We start from the raw sequence: 22,791 nt of genomic DNA on the forward strand, positions 1-22,791 counted from the left end.
GTGTCTCCCTCTCTCTCTGACCCTCCCCTGCTTGTACTCTCTCTCTCTCTCTCAAAAATAAATTAAAAAAATTTTTTTATGTTCTTTATTTATTTTTGAGAGACAGAGAGATACAGTGTGAGCAGGGGAGGGTCAGAGAGAGAGGGAGGACACAGAATCCAAAGATGGGCTCCAGGCTCTGAGCTAGCTGTCAGCACAGAGCCCTATGTGGGGCTCGAACCCACGAATCGTGAGATCATGACCTGAGCCGAAGCCGGATGTTTAACTGATTGAGCCCCCTAGGCGCCCTTCTCAAAAACAAATTAAAAAAAAAGTTTTTTTTAAATAAAGGAAGAAATCAGTGTAAAGGGTGAAGGTCATCATGTAGTGTGAAGCCACTTACAGAGAATCTGAGACCAGCCTGATGCGAGACTTCATACAGCCATCAGCGTGCCGCTGACTTTTCTAGGGCCCAAAGTCAAAAGGAAACACAATCAGCCTTATGTTATCCTTCAGATTTCTTTCTATCAGTGAAGACACATTTTCCCCACAGAATTGTCTAGAAGGAGGCATTGGAATGGCAGGTGGAGGAGTAATTTGGTCTCTGAACAAATGGCTGTCTGAGCAGCTCAGCGCGCTCTTTTGACTTATTTTGGGGGTTTGCAGATATATGACCAGCAGTGTTCTATTTTATTGAACTCCTTTTCCGTATCAGGCATTGTATCTGGTGATTTATTTCATTTAATTGTAACATTCCTGCTTGATAGATGTTACTTTCCTCCTTTTTCAGGTGAGGAAATTGAAATTCAGAGAAATAACTTGATGAATTTCGGCAGCTGTCGGTACTCAGACTGCTAAAAATAATTGACATCTAGATAAGTGGATTGTTGATTTACATTTTGCGGGTGTGTGTGTTCGAGTGTGTGGTTCCTTTTTTTGGAAAGCAGAAAGAAAAGAGAAAAGACTGGCAGCCTTCTGCTCGCTGTCTGACTGGGAATGCGGTCACCATGCAGGAGGCTGGGCTGTGTGGACCACGGTTCCCGACGCCCCTTCTTACCCGCGCCGTGTGTCCATGACCGTTGTTGTGCTGCCATTCTCCTTGCTCGCTGCCAGCTCTGAATTTTGTTCTTTTAATCTCAATACAGAGAGAGAAGGAGCACCAGGAGGAGAATAGCGCTCTGGTCAGGAGCACCGGGAAGGGTGAAGGCCCGGAAAGAAGGGCCATGATAACCCCTGCTCTCCGAGAAGCCCTTACTAAACAAGGTGAGGACCCTCTGCAGGCCTGCCCTCCCGGGCGCACTCAGTCAATACCCACAGGAGGAGCTCGGAAGAAGGAGTCCCTGGAGGGCAGGAGGCCCGGTGGCCTCGTCCCTGTGCTGGGAGCCCTGTCTTGTTCCTGTGGATCATCTGTGTGTGGGCCGCCGGGCCAGCACGTTCCCCCCCGTGCTGGGTTTATTGGGGTGTTAGCATGAGCGTGGCTCAGGCCCACGCACGGGAAATGCCATCACCAGCCTCTTCGCAGACCATTGTTCGTTAAGGGAAAATTATTAAATGCACAGAAAAGCTTATTATATCGATATTAGGCTGGGACACTTAGAAATGTTTTATGTAGAAGTGTGTCTGGGTTTTTGTGGTCCTAACTTACCAAGGAGGCCACACTTGAGAACGGATACTAATACTGATTTCCGGTAGAAGAAGAGTGGCCAGTTGGGAGTCAGTGGACTGATTTCCTTCCCTCCCTCTGTCTTTCTGTATTTATTGAGACCCTATTGTGTGATTGTTCTGGCCGTGCAGAGAAACTGAAGACACAGAATCTTCTTCAGAGAACCATCAGCCTATTAAAGGAGACAGACAGGAATATTCAGATCATATACATGTGTGTGTGTAATATGTATATGCACAATCTGCCTTTTAATAAGGGTATTCAGACTATTTAAAGTGATTTTATGATAGGTCTAAATCTTTCATGTAGCCATTTGTTTACTACTTGCCTTTTGTGTTCTTTGATTTCCTTTTTCCAGTTTTCTGCCTCCTTTAGATTAAGTTTTTTTTTAACATTTAAAAAAAATGTTTATTTTTCTGATATGTTATTTGCAACTATCTTTTCCCATTTTGTCGGTTGCCTATTAGTTTTCTTGATTGTTTCCTTTGCAGTGCAGAAGCTTTTTATCTTGATGAGGTCCCAATAGTTCATTTTGGTTCTTGATTCCCTTGCCTTTGGGGATGTGTCGAGGAGGAAATTGCTGCAATTGAGGCCAAGGAGGCTATTTCCTGCTTTTTCCTTTAGAATTTTTATGGTTTCCTGTCTCACATTCAGGTCCTTAATCCATTTGAGTTTATTTTTGTGTATGGTGTAAGAAAGTGGTCTAGTTTCATTCTTCTGCATGTTGCTGTCCAGTTCTCCCAGCACCACCTGCTAAAGAGGCAGTCTTTTTTCCGACAGATACTCTTTCCTGCTCTGTCAAAGATTAATTGGCCGTGCATTTGTGGGCCCAGTTCTGGGTTCTCTGTTCTATTCCATTGGTCTATGTGTCTGTTTTTGTGCCAATACCATACTGTCTTGATGATGACAGCTTTGTAGTGGAGGCTAAAGTCTGGGATTGTGATGCCTCCGTTTTGGTTTTCTTCTTCAATATTACTTTGGCTATTCGGAGTCTTTTGCGGTTCTATACAAAATTTAGGATAGTTTGTTCTAGCTTTGAGAAGAATGCTGAAAAATGAATAATCCAGTGAAGAAATAGGCAGAAGACATGAACAGACACTTCTCCAAAGAGGACATCCAGATGGCCTACAGGCACATGAAACGACGCTCAGCATCACTCATCATAAGGCAAATACAAATCAAAACCACACTGAGGTACCACCTCACACCAGTCAGAGTGGCTAAAATGAACAAATCAAGAGACTATAGATGCTGGCGAGGATGTGGAGAAACGGGCACCCTCCTCCACTGTTGGTGGGAATGTAAACTGGTGCAACTGCTCTGGAAAATGGTATGGAGTTTCCTCAAAAAACTATCAATAGAACTCCCCTATGACCCAGCAATAGCACTGCTGGGGATTTACCCAAGGGATATAGAAGTACTGATGCATAGGAGCACATGTACCCCAATGTTTTAGCAGCGCTTTCTATAATAGCCAAATCATGGAAAGAGCCTAAATGTCCACCACCTGAGGAATGGATCAAGAAGATGTAGTGTGTGTGTATATATATATATATACACACACTCAATGGAGTACTACATGGCAATGAGAAAGAATGAAATCTGGCCATTTGTAGCAAAGTGGATGGACCTCGAGGGTGTGATGCTAAGCGAAATAAGTCAGGCGGAGAAGGACAGATACCATATGTTTGCACTCATAGGTCTCACAGGAGAAACCTAACAGAGGACCATAGGGAGGGGAAAGGGGGAAGGAAGGTGATGGTCATGGAGGAGGGCACTTGTAGGGAAGAGCACTGGGTGTTATATGGAAACCAATTTGATAATAAACTATTAAAAAAAAAGAAAAAAATGTTTAGTTTTGAGAGAGAAAGAGAGAGAGAGAGACAGAGAATGAATAGGGGAGGGGCAGAGAGAGAGAGAAAGAGGGAGATACAGAATCTGAAGCAGGCTCCAGGCTCTGAGCTGTCAGCACAGAGCCCAGTGCGGGGCTCAAACCCACGAGCTGTGAGATCATGACCTGAGCTGAAGTCAGACGCTTAACCAAGACTGAGCCACCCAGGTGGCCCTAGATTCTGTTTTTATGATGCTGTTTTACATCCTAGTTCGCTTATTAGTTACAGCACTGTATTGTTATTTAGTGGTGGTTTGAGGTGTTACACATCTCTCTTGATCATATCACAGCGTACCCTGAGTGATATGATGCCACTCCATGTACAGTGGAGGAGGCTGCAGTAGCACACTTCTGTTTTCCCCTTGTGAACCTCCACACATTCGTTATCCTACATTTTACTTCATGTATGTTCTAGGCCTACACTACATTGTTTTTATTTTAGTGTAAATAGTCAATTATCTGTTAATTTCAATTTAATTAGATGTAAGCAATTGGAAACAATCTTGCATACTGACTCACAGAGGTACCACTTAAAAAAATTTATTTATTTATTTATTAAAAAAAATTTTTTTTAATGTTTATGTATTTGAGACCGAGAGAGACAGAGCGCGAGCAGGGGAGGGTCAGAGAGGGAGGGAGACACAGAATCGGAAGCAGGCTCCAGGCTCTGAGCTGTCAGGTCATGAGCCATAACCTGAGCCAAAGTCAGAGGCTTAACCAAGTGAGCCGCTGAGGTGCCCCCGTGGGTACCACTTGTGTTGGTGTTTTCCATTCCTTCGCGTAGCTCTGTCCTCTCTGACAGCCTTTTCCTTCTGCCTGAAGGGCTTCATTTAGCATTTCGTGTAGTGTGGGTTTGTTGGTGCTGAATTCTTTCAGCTTCTGTGTATCTGAAAAAAAGACTTTCTTTTGCCTTCCTCTTTGAAGGATATTATTTGATGGATTTGGAATCATCGGTTGATAACTTTTTTCGTGCGATGCTTTAAAAGGTATTTCACCTTGCTCTCATCGCTTCTGAAGAGACCTGTATTGTCATCTTTTGTTTGTTCCTTTGAAAGTTATGTTTTTAGCCCCTGGTACTCTTAAGACTTTCTATTTTCTTTTCATTATGGATTTTGAGCAATTTAATTATAATGTAGTATAGTTTCAATGTAGTTTTCTTCATGTTGCTTTTACTTGGGATTTGTTGAGCTTCCTGGTTCTGTGGATTTATAGTTTTAATCAGATTTGGACAGATTTTGGCCATTCTTTCTGTTTTTTAAAAATTTTTTAAATGTTTTTTATTTATTTTTGAGAGAGAGAGACAACATGAGCAGGGGAGGGTTAGAGAGAGGGGGAGACACAGAATCTGAAGCAGGCTCCAAGCTCTGAGCTAGCTGTCATCTCTAGAATTGAGTGTTGGTCTTTTTATATTCTCTATGTCTCTACTTAACTTTTTGAGCCTGTGAATTACAGTTAGACAATTGTTTTAATGTAATTCTAACATCTTTGTCATTTCTGGGTCAGTTTGGTTGCTGGATTATTTTCCCATTGGTCATATTGCATGCGTGGTTAATCTTTGATTGGATGCCAGATCTAATTTTACCTTATTGGGTGCTAGATCGTTTTGTGTTCCTGTAAAACATTCTTGAGCTTTGTTCTAGGATGAAGTTACTTAGAAACAATTTTGAGCCTTTTAATCTGGCTTTTAAGACTGGTTAAGTGAGACCAGAGCTGACTCAGAATATGGCTAATTACTTATGACTATTAGGGCAAAACACTCCTGTGTACTCTGCTCAGTGCCTTGTGAATAGTACGCTCTGACTGGTGCGAATGGGCACAGTTCCCAGTTGGCTGGGAGCACCAGGCGTCCCTCCAGTCCTTTAAGATGGTTCTTTCCCATTCTTGGTTAGCTTTTCTCTCACATATGCATGAAGCAACGCTCAGGCAGATACTTCTAGGAATCCTCTACAGACTCTTGAGTTTAATCTCTATGTAGCTTTTGACTCTCTGGTACTCAGTTCTGCAAACCCTAGCCGTGTGGGCTCCCCAGACTCCACCTCCACGTCCTCAACTCCGAGGAAATTCCCTGCTGTGCATGGGCTGCTTCTTCCTGCCGCACAGCCTGGGAACCTCGAAGGCAGGGAGCTCTGGTAATGGTCCGGCTCACCTATGTGTTTTCTATCTTCTCTAGGATTACGGTCCCTTGTTGCCTGATGTTTCATGTCTTGGAAACTGTCTGTTCATATGTTTTGTTCATTTTTGGCATTTCAGGTGGCAGAGTAAGTCCTCTGGGAGTTTATCTTGGTTAGAATTGTACAGTATGATTTCTAGCAGTTGCGTACCCTTGACGTTGTGGTCTGTCCATCCTGTACCCGGCAGTTTTTCTCTATCTCCCTCAATGCGAAAGTTTATAAAACCCTATGTATCTTGGAAGAGAAGGATGTAAAGAACTAATAGAGTGTGATTTCTATTATAATGGTACGAGCAACATACAGAGTGGTAATCCAAAAGAAGAACTGGAATTTTCTCTGGGAATCTCTTTGATGCTTATTCTGCATCTGAGACTAGTTATTCAGTTGCACTCTGTTCCATGTTCATATAGATGAGCAGTGCTTTGTTTATTGATATGCAAGATGTTTACATAAATGTGGAAGTGGATAAAAGACAAAGCCCTGTAATATTGCCACTAGAGACTTATAATCCAAACTGACATCATTCCATTAATCATCACCCTGTGAATATGGATGCTTAGCCAACCACGGATCTGCGTATGCCGTCATCCAGACTACCTTTCTCCATTTGCCTCATTCGTCTGCAAGTCAAGAGGCTTTTTGTACAAGAGACTCATGGTAATTCGGGCTTATCACTTGAAGCCTCCTGAAAAACTTCATTAAGTGCTTTCTGAAATCAGAATGTTCTACTAGTTTATCTACTAATTTATACTTGGCAACCACATGGTTAGATCAAGCACAATATCTACTAATTTATTAAAAAAGAAATGTCCTTACTTCAGCATGGCTTTTCCATGCATCTCGTGTCTTCTGTAGCTCATGAATTTTAAATGCTAGGTTGTAGGACTGGTCCTGAGAATTCATGTTGGGTTATAGGTTCTGGAATTTTGGTTTTCATTTTCTTGGGGCAGTATTTCTTTATTTTTATTTATTTATTTGTTAAAAATGTTCTTTTAAATGTTTATTTTTGAGAGAGAGAGAGAGAGAAAGACAGACAGAGACAGAAAGATAGGTCATGAGTAGGGGAGGAACAGAGAAAGGCTCCAGGCCTCTGAGCTGTCAGCACAGGGTCCAGTGCTGGGCCTGAACTCATGAACCACAAGATCACGACCCTACTGAAGTTGGAGGCTTAACTGACTGAGCCACCCAGATACCCCAGTTCTTCTTTATTTCCCAGTATAATTTCCTTTTGCCTATCTGATTCTTCATAGATTACTAATGAGAGTTCCCCAGTTGTTTGTTTGAAGTATATGGTTACTTGCTTTTGCTTTATGGCTTCGAGGCCTTGGGTCCTCGAAAAACATGTCCATCCTGTAGTAGTTGAGGGCAATACTCTGTGTTCTCAATCACATTTACAGTATGGATTACATCAGAGAGGTCTACTGCGTTTTTAACTGTGGGATCTGTTAGGTGCTGAAAGATGTTAAAATCTTGATGACTTTGGAGTAGCCTATTGTTTCTTTATGTATTTTGAGTCTATGTTATTAGATGCATACAAATTTTAAGTTGTTTTATCATTCTGGTGATTTCAACTGTTAATGTTTTCTGCCATTGGGTTGTTGCCTACCATTATTTAGGAAAGAAGAATGATTTTGTTACAGTTTTTTAATCGCCATTTTTTTTAAAGTTTATTTTTTTCGAGAGAGAGTGTATGTGCACACATGTGAGCAGGGGAGGGCGGAGGGGGGGGGAGAGAGTCCCAGGCAGCCTCTGCACTGTCAGCACAGAGCCAGATGTGGGGCTTGACCGCACAAACTGTGAGATCATGACCGGAGCCGAGATCAAGAGTTGGGTGCTTAATCGACACAGCCCCCCAGGTGCCCTTAATCACCTTTTAATGTGAGGCTGCGAATCATTTCAATTTTGTGTTTCTTGTTTTTCTATTCAGGTTATCAGTTGATTGGGAGTCACTCTGGGGTGAAGCTTTGCAGATGGACAAAGGTATTTGTTTTTATTTAAATATTATTTCTGTTTTATGCAACTTTTATATGGCTATTTTATGTAGCCAGTGAATTTTACCATTTTAAAGGTATAATTTACATTTAATGTAATGATTCTCAATGAATTTGTTAAATGAGTTCAACCTGTATTGACAGATATAAAAAAACCCTTCTCCACCACCTAAATTAAGATACATATAGGCCATTTTTCTCCTCCTGATAAGTTCACTTGTATTGATTTCTAGCCAGTAGTCCCTCCCCATCAGCCAGGATATAGTTGTTCTAGTTGCTGGCACTAATTCAGTTTTGCCTGTTCTAGAATTTCATATGCGTGAAATCATAATGCGTATTTTTCTGCAGGTGGATTCTTAATCTCAACATAATGTTTCTCACATTCACCCATATTGTAGTACATTTCAGTAGTTGATTAATTTTTATTGCTGAGTACTATTCAACACTATGAACATACCACAGTTTTTAATCTGTTGATAATGGGTTGCTTTAAGCATTTGACTATTCCAAGTAAAACTGCCGTGAACATTCTTCTGTAGCCCTTTGTTATGAATGTATGTTTCAGTTTCCGTTGGGTATATCCCTGTGAGTGGCATGGCTAGGTCACAGGGTAGGTATGAAACTACCAATCTATTTTCAGTGTGGTTGTATTATTTTAGACTTGGATTGTCAGTTTATGAATGTTCCAGGTGGACCATTTTCTCACTATCCTGTGGTATTCAAAGTCTTCTTAATTTAGCCATTCTGGTGAGTGTGCAGTGGGATCAGTGTGGTTTTACTTTGCATTTTGCTGATGACTACTGACGATGAGGCGTATCTTTTCATGTGCCTATTGGCTGTTGTGAAGTGTCTGTTCAGGTCTTTTGCCCAAAGTTGGTTGTTTGACTTTGTACCATTGATTTGTTAGAGTTCTTCATATACTGTGGACATGAGTCTTTTTCGTGGACATGAGTCTTTTGCCCAATTTGCATTGTGAATATTTTCTCCTAATCTGTGGCTTCCTTTTTTCATTTCCCTAATGGTATCTTTTGAAGTTTTAAATTTGAATAAAGTCCAATTTATCTTTTTTTTCTTTTTTTAATGGTTAGCGTTCTTTGTATATTAAGAAATCTTTGCCAACTTCAGGGTCACTTTTTTTTTTTTTTTTAATGGAAGCTTCATACATAGTTTTAACTTTTTAAAAATTAAAAAAACATTTTTTTAATGTTTCTTGTTGAGAGAGAGAGAGAGAGGGTGTGAGTGGGGAAGGGTAGAGAGGGAGGGAGACACAGAATCCGAAGCAGGCTTCAGGCTCTGAGCTGTCAGCACAGAGCCCAACATGGGGCCCGAACTCACGGACGGTGAGATCATGACCCGAGCCAAGGTCGGACGCTTAATGGACTAGGCCACCCAGGCACCACAACATAGTTTTAACTTTTACATTTAGGTCTTTGACTTCATCGTGAACTGAGTTTTATGAATGGTGTGAGGTGAAGGTCAAGATTCATTCCCTCTCCTGTCTCCCATATGGATACTAAGGTGTTTCAGCACCATTTGTTGAAAAGACTTTACCACTTAGTTACTTTAGGCCTTTGTAGAATATCAGTCATGTGTCTGTGGGTGGGCCGATTTCTGGACTCCTTATTCTGTTCCATTGATCTATTTGTTTATCCTCATTCCAGTACCACATTGTCTTGATAATTGTAGCTTTGTAAAAAGTCTGAAATTAGGCAGTATAAGTTCTCTGTCATGGTTTGTCTGTTTATTTATTTCTGAGATAGTTTCCACTCTTCCGGGTCCTTTGCATTTCCATCTAAATTTTAGACTCAGCCTGTGAATTTCTATTTTGTGTGTTTGTTCTGGTTCCTTAGGTTCTGTATTTGTCTATTTGACATTCATTTATCACAAGGTCAGTTATATTAACTGTATTTTCTTATTTTGTATTTTTAAAAGTTTTTTTAGGTTTATTTATATATTTGAGAGAGACAGAAACCATGTGAGTGGGGAAGGGGCAGAGAGAGAGGGAGAGAGAGAGAGGCTCCCAGGCAGGCTCTGTTCAGCACAGACGCCAATGTGGGGCTCAAACTCCAAACTGAGATCAGGACCTGAGCCAAAATCAAGAGTCAGACATTTAACCAACTGAGCCACGCAGGTGCCCCATTTATTTAATAAAATTTATTTTAAAAAATTTTTTTATTTTTGAGAGACAGAGAGAGACAGCGTGAGTAGGGGAGGGTCAGAGAGAGAGGGAGACACAGAATCTGAAACAGGCTCCCGGCTCTGAGCTAGCTGTCAGCACAGAGCCCGATGCGGGGCTTGAACCCACGAACCGCGAGATCATGACCTGAGCCGAGGCCGGACGCTTAACCGACTGAGCCACCCAGGCGCCCCCCATTTTGTATTCTTGATGCTCGGACTTTTTGAGGGCCTTATAGACCTGGGAAGAAACGGTTCCTCCTGGACTAGCTAATTCCTAAGGACAACCATAGCTTGCCTTGGGTTTGCCAGCCAACCAGTCCTGAACCTGTAGCCTTCGGTTACCTCCTTATGTCACTCACACACCATCCCAGTACCTTCCCTGCTCTGTATTATCCCAGGGCCAGGTACCAAACCACTAGGGACAGCACCATAGCCTGAATTATTCAGACAAACCAGTCCCGTCTTGTTTGTCCTGTCCTGCCTGCCTTCCAAAGGGACGTCCTGTAAAAGCTCTAGCCTAGGTTTTCTCCTCTCTTCCTTGCTCTGTCACCTGAACAAACCTGCTGCTCCTCTGTCACCCTGTGTGGTGTGGGCACCCCCTTGTCGTGGGAAATGTAAGTAAGGTGTTCTCTCGCTGGCACTGGCCTCTCCGGGTTCGTTCTCACTTCCATAAATTAAAATCCCATGGGCACAAACAAGATAGCATTTAAAATTTTTTTTTTAATGTTTTATTTATTTTTGATACAGAGAGAGACAGAGCATGAAAGGGGGAGGGGCAGAGAGAGAAGGAGACACAGAACTGGAAGCAGGCTCCAGGCTCTGAGCTACCTGTTAGCACAGAGCCCGACGCGGGGCTCAAACCCACAAACGTGAGATCCGACCTGAGCCGAAGTCGGAGGCTCAACCAACTGAGCCACCCAGGCGCCCCAAGATAGCATTTAAAAATAGTTTTAAGATATAATTTACCTATCCTACAACTTCCACATTTAAAGCATGCAGGTGAATGAGTTTTCGTGTATTCACAGGGCTTTGCACCCATTACCACAATCTAATTTTCGACCATTTTTGTCCCCTCTGAAGGAAGTCATGCGCCCATTAACAGTCCATCTTCATTCACGCTTCTCCTCCCTCCCCCAAAGCACCATTAATCTACTTATTATCTCTGTGAATTCCCCTGATCAGGATGTTCGTATGTGATGTGACCTTTTGTGTTTGGCTTCTCTCATTTAGCATAATGTTTTCAAGGGACATCCACGTGATAATACAGATCGATACTCCATTCCTTTTTATGGCCAGTAATATTCCATGTATAGATATATCCTGTTTTGTTGGCCATCGGTTGGTGGACATTTGGTTTGCTTCCCTTTTTTGGTTGTTATGAATAATGCTTCTGTGAACATTGTTTTATGTACAGGTTTCCTTGTGGGCAGGCTTTTAAGTGCTTTGGTTATATGCCTACGAGCGGATTTTGTGGGTCCTGATAATTATGTTTAAATCATTTGAGGGACTGCAAAACTGAGCGGATTTTATGTTCCCACCTGTGGTGTACGAGGGTCCCAGTTCCTCCGCAACCTGCTAATGTTCGTTGTTGCCCGTCTGCTGGATTGCCGCCGTCCAGTCCCGTGGGTGTGAAATGGTTATCTTAGCGATTTTGATTTGCATTTGCGTTTCCATTGATGGAAGTGTTGTTGACTGTGTTTACCATTGGCCGTTGGTGTTGGTGAATCTTTGGAGGAATATCTATTCAAATCCTTTGCCATTTTAACATTGGGTTATTTGCCTTTATCCTGTTTACTTGTAAGAGCTGTTCACATACACTGGATACTAGTTCTTTATCACGGGCAGGCTTGACTCACCTGCCGTTGTTTGAGGCTGCGTCTGTTTGAGGCTGCGTCGCAAGGAGGCGAGTCTCTGAAGGCCTCCGGTGACTTGGCTCCTGGGGTCGCAGTAGCTCCATCGCTGCCTTCCAGGGCGTTCCCCAGTCTGTTCCATCCCCAGAACGAGTGTTCCGCACAAAAAGCTACGCTTGTTGCCGTTTTGGTTAGCTCAGACCTGACCCTTCTAAATAAGCCAGCCTTTCTTCTCCGGGCACGCTTGACGTTTTGTATGTTCTTTATTCCTCTTACAAATTTCTGCCCCCGGTTTGTACTACTGCTTCCTGATGTCTGTCTTGTACTTTCCATTCCTGTGTCCTGTCCATCATGACTCCTGCCTCCTCTAGAACCAGCCTTTAGCGTTGTGCCCTCCTGTTCTTGGCAGGGGAGCCCCCTCCTGGCTACACCTTTCTCGCAGAGCGCCCCTCCCTCACTGCCATCATCCACAGTGGCCTCTGCGGGGGGAGACACCTTGCGGGGCGTCCCTGAGAACCCTGCTTGTCCCTGAGCATTCTTTCCAGCCGCCTGCCCTACCTGTTGCTCGTATTTATTAGTCTTTGCAAAACTCATTTTTTCACCGCTGTTTTTCTGCCTTCACTCTTCGGGGCAGGAACATTCTGATGACGTCTCTGGCACCTTCGTCACTCAACATACCGTTGTGCTCACCTTTTTTAATTTTTTTAACCCTTTTAACATCTAATACTTGTCTCTTCCAATCCAGTGATTTTCGGTAATGTCAGACTCCATGCCTTCTGCTTATAACCAGCATTTTACAGCCCCCCACCCCCCGCTTTTTACTACCGCTAGCTTACGTTTACAGATTTCCAAATACAATTTCACATACATAATTTAAAAAGTTAGTGATCTGCTCTGGCTGGAATGTAAGGAAGTACTTTGTATTAAAATAGTTTGTATTTCTGTATAAAATGCCCAGGCACTACGGCCTCAGAAGGCTTGGTAAGACAGAACTGCTTGTGCCTGCTTATATAAGGGACAAGTTTGTAGTTAAGAGAGAAGTTATTCGGTACAAGAAGTAATAAGAAGCCAGACTTATGTAGGTATAATAACAGAAAGAGGGCAGCAACCCTAACTGAAGTAAGGCTAACATGTCAGACAATTACAGATCATCAAATGGGAAAAATGAGAAAGCAGGATGTGCTTGCAAATGGGTGATGTCTCGTTGATAAGTGTTGAGACAGAAAAATCTTTTTTGTTGCAACTTGGGAGGAGTAGAAATGATAGCTCTCCTGCCCTGAAATTCCACATCTTGTTGAGATCCACGTTCTGTCTTTAATTTGTTACCGAACCTTGGAGACCACACCTTTTAAGTGACAATAGGAACGGAGGATGGATTAGAGAAGCAGAATTAGTAGTGGCCGAGGGGTGTGGTGGACTTCTGGTGACAGTTTCTGAGCAAGATTAAAACGCCAGGCAACCCCCCAAAAAACAAATCCCGTTTCAAATAAGTATTGCAAGATAGATACCTTGTCCTATGCTATAAAAATTAACAATATAATGACTAGTAATTTTCTTATTTTTTCTTATTTTTATTTTTTGAGAGAGAAAAGAGAGAGCACCTGTATAAATGAGTTGGGGGAGGGGCAGAGAGAGAATTTTTTTTAATGTTTATTTATTATTGAAACAGAAATGGAGCATGAGTGGGGGATAGGCAGAGAAAGAGGGAAATACAGAATCCGAAGACAGGCTCTAGGCTCTGAGCTGTCAGCATAGAGCCTCATGCGGGGCTCGAACCCACAGACTGTGAGATCACAACCTGAGCTGAAGTCAGACACTTAGCCGACTGAGCCACCCAGGCGCCCGGAGAGAGAGAGAGAATCTTAAGCAGGCTCCACTCTCAGCACGGAGCCTGACACGGGGCTCAATCTAATGATCCCTTGATCCCCTAGCTGGGATCCTGTCTCCAGCGTTGGATGCTTCACCAACTGAGCCACCCAGGTGCCCCAGAATGACGGTAATAACTTGAAAACAACTTTGATTAGTAAGAATCTTGCATATCATATATCTGTTAATTTAATATCTGGTCCTAAGTCTACCAAAAACATCTCGAATCTCTCCTGTAATGTATTTGCAGGTGACACCTACAAGCGTAACACAGCCACAGGTATTTTGCTCATGACTTAAATACTCGAAAACAGCATTACGTTCTGTGCCGTGGTTTTTCAAAATGGTGAAGTTTCTTGGAGAAAGTTTTGCATTAAAAGAAAGTGTTCCCTTTCCTTAATTTACATGATAGCTGATATCTGGAAAATTTAGTACATGGTAAAATTGTGCAGGAAACGCTTTATTAGCAAAATGAAGTTGGAGTCTAGGCTAAGATAATTATAATCAGATTTTTCATAAGTTTGGAGGTCTGGTGACTCATTTGAAAGGAAGTAGAGACTTGTTTTTTTGGCATGGGACTTATCCTGAGCGTTGCAGGAGGTGTGGAACCCTTGGCCCCGCCTGCTTATTGCTAGTAGTGCCTCTCAACCATTGCAACAACAAAAATGTTTCCACAGATTTCCATACCCGCATCGGGTGGTGTCAGTCCCATTGAGAACCTGTGCCCCGATGCATTTTCATTGCTGCCTTCCCAAGTTCAGGTTGTCCTCTTGAACATTGCAGCTAGTTTTTCCCCCCTCTAGTACCAGCCTCTGGTGAACCCCTAACTCGGTCCCCCCTGCCCAATTTTCGTGACGTTAACTTGGTTAATCTCTGAAGTACACCTCTCTAGCTACTCCCTTCCCAGAAGCTTATGGATGGCTCTCCATTGCCTCTTATTCGACATATCAGTTTGGGTGGGTAATAGGCATCTTGAACTTTAACATATCAAAAATGGAATTCTTGATTTTCTCTCCTGAATCTGTTCCCCTCAGTCTTCATTCTGTCAGTTAATGGCAACTGTATCATTGGCTCAGGCCAGAAACGTGGGAGTCATTTTTACTCTTGCTTTTTTTTTTTCCCTCTCCCACATCTATTCCATGAGCATCTTTTTTTTTCAGAATATATCTAGAATGTGACTACTTTTCACCACCGATACTGCCTTTACCCAGGTCCCTGTCATGTGTTCCTTCCGCTGTTTCAGAGATGTGAGTGCTTGTTCTGGTTCCACTCTTGTCTTTTCCCTACACAGCAGCCAGATAGATCAGATCCTGCCGCTTTTTTGCTCAGAACTTCCAGGGGGCTCCCGTCTCACTCACAGAATAAAAGCCTGAGTCCTTACCCTGGTCTCCAAGGCCTTGTGTGATCTGCTCTTCCACGCTGTAGTCCAGCCATGCTAGCCCTCCTGCCGGTCCCTGAATGCGCCGAGCCCCAACTCCTCCGTGGCTTTCTGGCCTCTGTCTCTTAGATCTCTGCCCAGAGAGCTTCTACCAGAGGGACTTGCGCCACGTGGAATTTCTCAGTCGCTTTTATTACTATTTCCTAGATCACACCTTTGTTTGTTTATTATCTGTCTCTTTCCTTCTCCTTTTAGCCCCACCCCAACCTGAGAGTCTGTTTTTCTTTCCAGGACCACGAATAGAGCCTGGCATGTAATAATTGCTTAGTAAACATTTGTTGGATCAAAGCATTAGTAGGATAATGGGCCTGATCCGAGAAAGAGCCTACTTAGTATAGTTCTGACCCACTTGTTCAACTTTTTTTCTGTTATGATCTCCGTTCAGTGTGTGCTGCTTCTCTCCGCCGCTGGAATCTCCACCTGACCAAATCCTACCCATCTGTGTCGGTCAGGAAAACAGGAAGCACCCAGGGTATTTTAGCAAGAACAGATGTAATAAAGTAAATTAACTAAACGTTTACAAAGCCGTTGAAAGGCCCGCGGTAGAGAAGGTCAGAGAGAATTGCTTCTGGCTTTGAGGAAATCGAAAGTGTTGGACTCACAGGACACTGCTTTGAACGACCTGAGCTGTTGCAGCATTAATCTAATGTTTCCCAGGAGCCCGCTCGGAAGGCGCTGCAGACTTGATATGTGCTGTTTGCCCTTGTATTTGCCAGTTGCTGCCAGAGAGGGACCAGAGTCCTTCCTTTTTGTCTTCCTAATCTAGCATAAATGCCTCTCGTTGGTGGTGTTCCGTCAGACAAGGGAGTCTGAGAAGTGTACTAGGGCATCTGGCCCCTGCTTGGACAGGAAGGCATGGCAGCGGGTAGCGTAGGGTCTACCTCTTTGGATATTCAGCATCTATATACACCCTTCTGGCCGCAGTTACTTTTTCAAACAATAATAGAAACAAAACCTTTACTTCTGCCTAATCTGTTGCAGCCACTACTCATGCAGGGGAGACTGTGTTCATCCACCCTGTTCCTTTAAGGACCATATGCCTAGGGATGGAATCATCAGGTAACCCACCACTGACCCATCTTCTGGAAGTAGTTGGAGAAGGGAAGGATACATATGCATAGATGCAACTGTCTTCATTTGCACCTGGTCCCAGTTGGTATTTATAACTTTTTTCTTCCACTAGGCTGGTCCCATATCCTTTGTCCTCAATGGATGGCTTGATGTGATGGTTCCTTACCAAGTGGGTGATCCGGTCTGTCAGTGAAAGGCTTAGGCCAGTAGCGGGTCCTCCTGCACTCTTGTCTTAACTTTTCCTGTTCTCCGTGCTGGTCCAGGAGTCTGAGAGATGCCCTGGACATCCCCTTGGTTTCTGACAAAATTCTTATTTCTGTGTCTCCAAGGAGCGAGGTGACAGTGTTAACCGTTAAACACCGTGGGTGGCTCAGTCAGTTAAGCGTCTGATTTTGGTTCAGGTCATGATCTTACACTTCATGAGTTCAAGCCCCACATGAGGCTCTGCTGTTAGCACAGAGCCTGTTTCAGATCCCCTCTCCTCCCCCACCCTTCCCGTCCCTTCCGCGCTTGTGCGCACTCTCTCCCTCTCAAAAATAAATAAACATTAAAAAACCCAACAACTGTGGAGAGTATGCTGCTTTATCTTATTTATAAGCTAACAGTTGGCCTGGCATGGTTGCATAGATGTTGGCAGAAGACACAGAGCTCCTGGGTCAGAGGCAAAGCATAGCAGGCAGCTTGAATGTCATATTGGTCCCCTTGTCCCCCAAGTGCTATGTGTTTGCTATAGAAATGGGCCCGAGGGAACCATGGATGCACCTCAGATTTACGTTATGGCTAAGGAACCCAAGCAAGGAAATCCCGTCTTACAAGAAGGTTGCTTGCAGACCTGCCCAGGCTTTAGCTGGGGGGGGAGAGACATTGTCTCTGTTATGCTGGATGGAAGACAAATCTGCCTTCTACCCGGAGGGAGATACTCTGCCTTCCAAGGCTCTTTGCCTGCAGACATCCTTTGAAAGCATAGCCTGGAACCAAAGCTGATCTAAGAAGTGCAGAACCACCATGGAGAATTGTCCATTAACACAACCTCCCTGGAATCTGGTGGAAGCACCCTTCCCTTGGGAACCTGTGCACTGGAGTCAGTGTTTAAGGGATGGAAGGCAGCTTGGAGTGAGTGGTATATTGCTGGTGATAGTGAGAGAAGACGTCCGTCTCTTTAGCTCTCTCCAGTAGGACTTTTCTGTAGCAATGCAACATACTAACTGTTTACCTAACACCTAATATAATACTTCCTACCTAACCTTGCCTGACCGTGAACCTGTTACAGCAATTAATCACATGTGGCTTTTTTAAAAAATGTTTTTTATTTTATTTTTGAGAGACAGAGAGAGACAGCATGAGCAGGGGAGGGTCAGAGAGAGAGGGAGGTACAGAATCCGAAGCAGGCTCCAGGCTCTGAGCTAGCTGTCAGCACAGAGCCTGATGCGGGACTCGAACCCATGAACTGTGAGATCATGACCTGAGCCAAAGCCAGATGCTTAACTGACTGAGCCACCCAGGTTCCCCTCACATGTAGCTTTTGAATACTTGAAACGGGGCTGGTGTGACTAAGGAATTGAATTCTAAGTTTTATTTAATTTTAATTCATTTAAACTTAAATAGCCACACATGGCTAGTAGCTACTGTATTGGGTAGTGCAGTTCTAGGCCTTCCTTTGCTCATCCTTCATAACTACCTAAGGAAACTTTTCTTGTTTTCCATAATGGGGAGTGACTTTGACTACTGTTTATTCCAAAGCTGTTGTTCTGCATCTCTGAAAGCAGTTATCAGTGTCTTCTTCATAATACAAATGCTGTGCTTATCTCTTATTGTCCCATTGAAATGTATGTTCTGATTCATTTTATTTTTATCTTAAACATTTTTTTTAATGTTTTATTTATTTTTGATACAGAGAGAGAGAGACAGAGCATGAGAGGGGGAGGGAGAGGGGCAGAGAGGGAAGGAGACACAGAACTGGAAGCAGGCTCCAGGCACAGAGCCTGATACAGGGCTCAAACTCACAAACTACGAGATCATGACCTGAGCTGAAGTCGGGACGCTTAACCGACTGAACCATTATTTTTTAAATAAAAAATAATCATTTATTATTGTTAGAAACACTGTGTGTTTAGAAAATGGGAAAATTTAGAGAAATAAAAATAAAGTGAAACCACTTCCACTGTAGTCTCTGCACTAATACCTTAATACATAAGCGTTCCGTGCATATATGTTCATTTTAACCTGAATGAGGTCAGACTGTGTATACAATGAGATCATACTGTTTTATAACCTGGTTTTTCCTGGCATTGAATCTCTAGTTTTCAGTAAATCTTCATCTCATCTATACCTGGAACATATTCATATTTCCTGAATTAGTCCCCAAATGACCATTATAACTCGTTTATCCTCAACATTTCCTCTATGTATATCTGTTGTCTCTTTTGTAAACAAGTCTAGTATTTTAAACATGCTGACTTCGTTAGGCCAGTTTTGTACATTATCCACCCTTCTAGATTTATCTGGTGTTTCTTTGTTTTTTGGGCATATTTCCTTATTCCCAATTTTTGTTATGAAGGAGAAACCACATTGAAAGGCCTGATTGATATTTAACACATTTGATTACTACAGGTCAAATTGATTGCATCCAGTGATATGTGATGCATGACATCATTAGACTTGATATCTGGTTGACCTACCATTAATGATGCTAATATTGACCACTGAAACAGGATAATGACAGTCTACTCTCTTTTTTATCCAGTTATGTTTTTCTCCTTGCTGCTAGAACTTTACTATGGCATTTTTAAAACATACAGCTTCTCCACTAATAATGAAGTAGCAGAGAAATTCAGAAAACAATCCCATTTACAATCATACCAGAAGGAGTAAAATATGTAGGACTAAGCTCCAAGGAGGTAAAAGACCTGTACTCTGAAAACTATAAAACATCGATGAAAGAAATTGAAGATGACACAAACAAATGGAGAGCTATTCCATGCTCATGTGTTGGAAAAACGAATATTGTTAAAATGTCCATACTACCCAAAGCAATGTACAGATTTAATGTTAGCCGTATCAAAGTAGTAATAGCAATTTTCACAGAACTTGAAGAAAAAAAAAATCTAAAAATTTGTATGGAACCACAAAAGACCCTGAATAGCCAAAGCAATTTTGAAAAAGAAAAACAGAACTGGAAGTATCACAATTCCAGATTTTAAGACATATTACATCAAAACAGTATGGTGTAGCCCAAAAATAGACACATGGATCAATGGAACAGAATAGAAAGCCCAGAAAAAAATCCGTGACTATATGGTGAGTTAATCTTTGACAAAGGAGGCAAGACTATGCAATGGAAAAAAGATAGTCTCATCAACAAATGGTGCTATAAAAACTAGATAGCTACATGCAAAAGAATTAAACTTGACTACTTTCTTTTTTTAATTAAAATTTTTTTTAAATTTATGTTTGGGAAAGTGCAAGGGGGGAAGAGCAGACAGAGGGGGACAGAGGATCCGAAGCAGGCTCTGCACTGACAGCAGCAAGCCTCATGTGGGGCTTGAACTCCTGAACCATGAGATCATGACCTGCGCTGCAGTCTAACGCTCAACTGACTGAGTCACTTGGACTTTCTTACACCACACACAAAAGTGCACTCAAAATGGATTAAAGACCTGAGTTTGAGACAGGAAACCATTGAAATCCTATCCTACAGGAGAGAACAGGCAGCAACCTCTTTGACCTTGGCTGCAGCAGCTCCTTACTAGACACGTCTCTGGAGACAAGGGAAACAAAAACAAACAAACAGTTGGGCCTACATCAAAATAAAGTTTGTGCGCAACAGAGGAAACAATAAAACTAAAAGACAGCATACTAAATGGGAGAAAAAAATCAAATGACCTATCTGATAAGGTTAGTATCCCAAATATATAAAGAACTTAAATAACTGAAAGAAAACCCCTTCCCCCCACAAATGATCCATTTAAAAATTAGGCAGAAGACATGAACAGGCATTTCTCCAAAGACATCCACATGGGCAACAGACACATGCAAAGATGCTCAACATCACACTCAGTGTCAGGGGGGATGCAAATCAAAACCACAGTGAGATAGCACCTCACACCTGTCAGAATGGCTGAAATAAACACAAGAAACGGGTGTTGCTGAGGATGTGGAGAGAAAGGAAACCCTCTTGTGCTGTTGGTGGGAATACAAACTGGTGTAGCCACTGTGGAAAACAGTATGGACGCTCCTCAGAAAACTAAAACTGGAATAGCAATATGATCCAGTAATCACGCTACTGGGTTTTTAGCCAAAGAAGACAAAAACACTAACTTGAAAAGTTGTTTGCTCTCTTATGTCTATTGCAGTGTTATTTACAATAGTCAAATTATGGAAGCAACTTAAGTGTCCGTCCACGCGCATGCACACACATGCACACACCCAGAGGAATATTAAACAGCCATAAAAAGAATGAAATCTTGCCATTTGCAACCACATCGATGGATCTAGAAGGCATACTGCGCAGTGATGATTTCGCGCATGCGGACTTTAAGAAGCAAAATAGACAAATTAAAAAAGAGACAAAAAACAGACACTTAAATCCAGAGAATGAACTAGTGGTTGCCAGAGGGGAATGGGTGAAATAGGAGAAGAGGATTGAAAGTACACTTACCGCGATGAGAACTGAGTAATCACTGTTGAATCACAATATTGTACACCTGAAACCAATATAGCACTGTGTATTCGTTATAGCGGAATTAAAAATCAATTAAAAAAATCCCGACTCCTGTCAACTAATAAGCTGCGGTTTTGCTTTTTCTTTTTTCTTTAACACCAATTGATTGTACTTGTTCTAGGCAGTTAGATTTTGTACAATTAGATTTTCAATTCTGTTATTTCTTCTGTGTTTATTAACTAGCATTATTCTGTAAAATGAAAATTTTTATTATTAATTACAGATATTTGATTACTCTGAAATATTGTTCCAGCTGGCAAGGCAGGATAAATGTCTAATTCTTTCTCTGTGGTTCCGAGCTTTCAAAGTGGCTGTTATTTTACTAGCTGCCTCAAATGGCAGCAAATTTTCTTCTCTGTTTGGAATATCATTCCATCACCTGTATTTTCATCAGGTGAGCCCATCATAGTCATTTTATTGATCCTAAATTTTCACACTTTGGCTGGTGGGAACTTTTCTAGTTGACTCCTACATCTTCCCTTCTCCCCTTTTTTTAGTTAAAATATTTTTAACTTGAATTGAAGCATAATTGACATGAAAAATTGTATGTGAAGTATACAATTTAATGAGTTATGACCTGTGTTTTAGTGAAAATACACATCAAAATCAAGATAATGAATAGTCCCCAGATTTTCTTGTGCTTCTTTGTAATCCATCTTTCTCTTTATTTCTGTCACCAGGAAACCATTGATTTGCTTTCTGCATATAAAATTTATATTTTTTTAGACTTTAATATAGTTATGCATTAAGCTCTCTTTTTGATCTGGCTTCATTCATTTGGTATCATTATTGATATTCTTCCATGATTCTGAGTGAATCAATACTTCATTTCTTGCTGAATATATTCTGTTGTAGAGATAGGTCGTCATTTATTCATTCACTTGTTAATGGGCAGTGGATTGTTTCTGGTTTTTTGTTATTCTCTTTGCTCATATGAAGTTCGTGCTGTGAACATTCATGTACAGTCTTTGGACATAACACTCATTTTTCTTGTGTGCATACCTCGCTCGGAGTTTAGCTTTTGTAGACATTATGAATAGTTTTCTAAAAGTGGTTGAACTCTCATTTCAACATTCATTTTCAGTTAATTTCTTTGATTTTCTAATCGTATCACTTCCCCCCCCAACAAAATTCTTGATTTTATTTTTTTTATATTGACATGATTGCTTATTCTCGGTCACCTACAGTGGTGGTAATTAAAGTGTGATCTGCAGACCCCTTTGTGCCCCAGAGGTCAAAACTGTTTTCATAATAAAACTGTGATTTTATTCATTTATTTATTTGTTGCTGTGTGGACATTTGCATTAATTGTGCAAAAGCAAAGTTGGTAAAAAAGGCCGATCCCTCAGTATGAATTAAGGCAATAAACCAAACTATACTAAGTAGTCAAAGTACATTCATTTTTTAAAAAAATGTCAGTTATACTTAAGAATTACCTTGATGAAGTTGCAGAAATTATTAATTTTTAAAAATCTCTCCCTGTGAATACCTCTTTTTCATATTCTGTATGGAGAAATGCAAGTATGCATAAGGCACTTTTGTTGCGTACCAAAGTATACAGCTGTCTTTTTTGCTTGTTTTTTAAATGTTTATTTATTTTTGAGAGAGAGAGAGACAGAGTGCAAGTGGGGGAGAGGCAGAAAGGGAAGGGGACACAGAATCCAAAGCAGGCTCTGGGCTCTGAGCTGTCAGCACAGAGCCCGATGTGGGGCTCGAACCCACGAACCATGAGATCATGACCTGAGCCGAAGATGGACACTTAACCGACTAAGCCACCCAGGTGCCCCTACAGTTGTCTAAATTTAGGAAAGCAATTTTGCAGTTAGGTTGTAAGTTGCTGTGTTCATGGAATGCCATTTTAACATAGAAAAACAAGTATGGTTATTCAGGGCTAGGCATTTGGTCTTTATATAATAAAATGCAATAATAATAATAATATATATATTTTTAATAACCAAAGTCAGCCTCACAGT

At 41.8% G+C, this 22,791-nt stretch overlaps 1 protein-coding gene across 3 annotated transcripts in view; it reads left to right on the plus strand.

Moving 5' to 3' along the window:
- The window catches only part of LOC115299910 (S-adenosyl-L-methionine-dependent tRNA 4-demethylwyosine synthase), a 214,967-nt gene that overhangs the window by 31,945 nt on the left and 160,231 nt on the right, over positions 1–22,791 (plus strand). For all 3 annotated transcript variants that reach the window (XR_003912406.1, XM_029949457.1, XM_029949458.1), the window contains exons 8-9: positions 1,125–1,242; positions 7,632–7,684. Coding sequence is in view for 2 of the 3 variants with exons in the window: in XM_029949457.1 (XP_029805317.1) it covers positions 1,125–1,242; positions 7,632–7,684 (171 nt within the window). In the remaining variant the exon portion in view is untranslated. The remainder of the gene's footprint in view (positions 1–1,124; positions 1,243–7,631; positions 7,685–22,791) is intronic.

The sequence above is a fragment of the Suricata suricatta genome, chromosome 8 (assembly GCF_006229205.1).
Source record: "Suricata suricatta isolate VVHF042 chromosome 8, meerkat_22Aug2017_6uvM2_HiC, whole genome shotgun sequence".
Lineage (NCBI taxonomy): Eukaryota > Metazoa > Chordata > Mammalia > Carnivora > Herpestidae > Suricata > Suricata suricatta.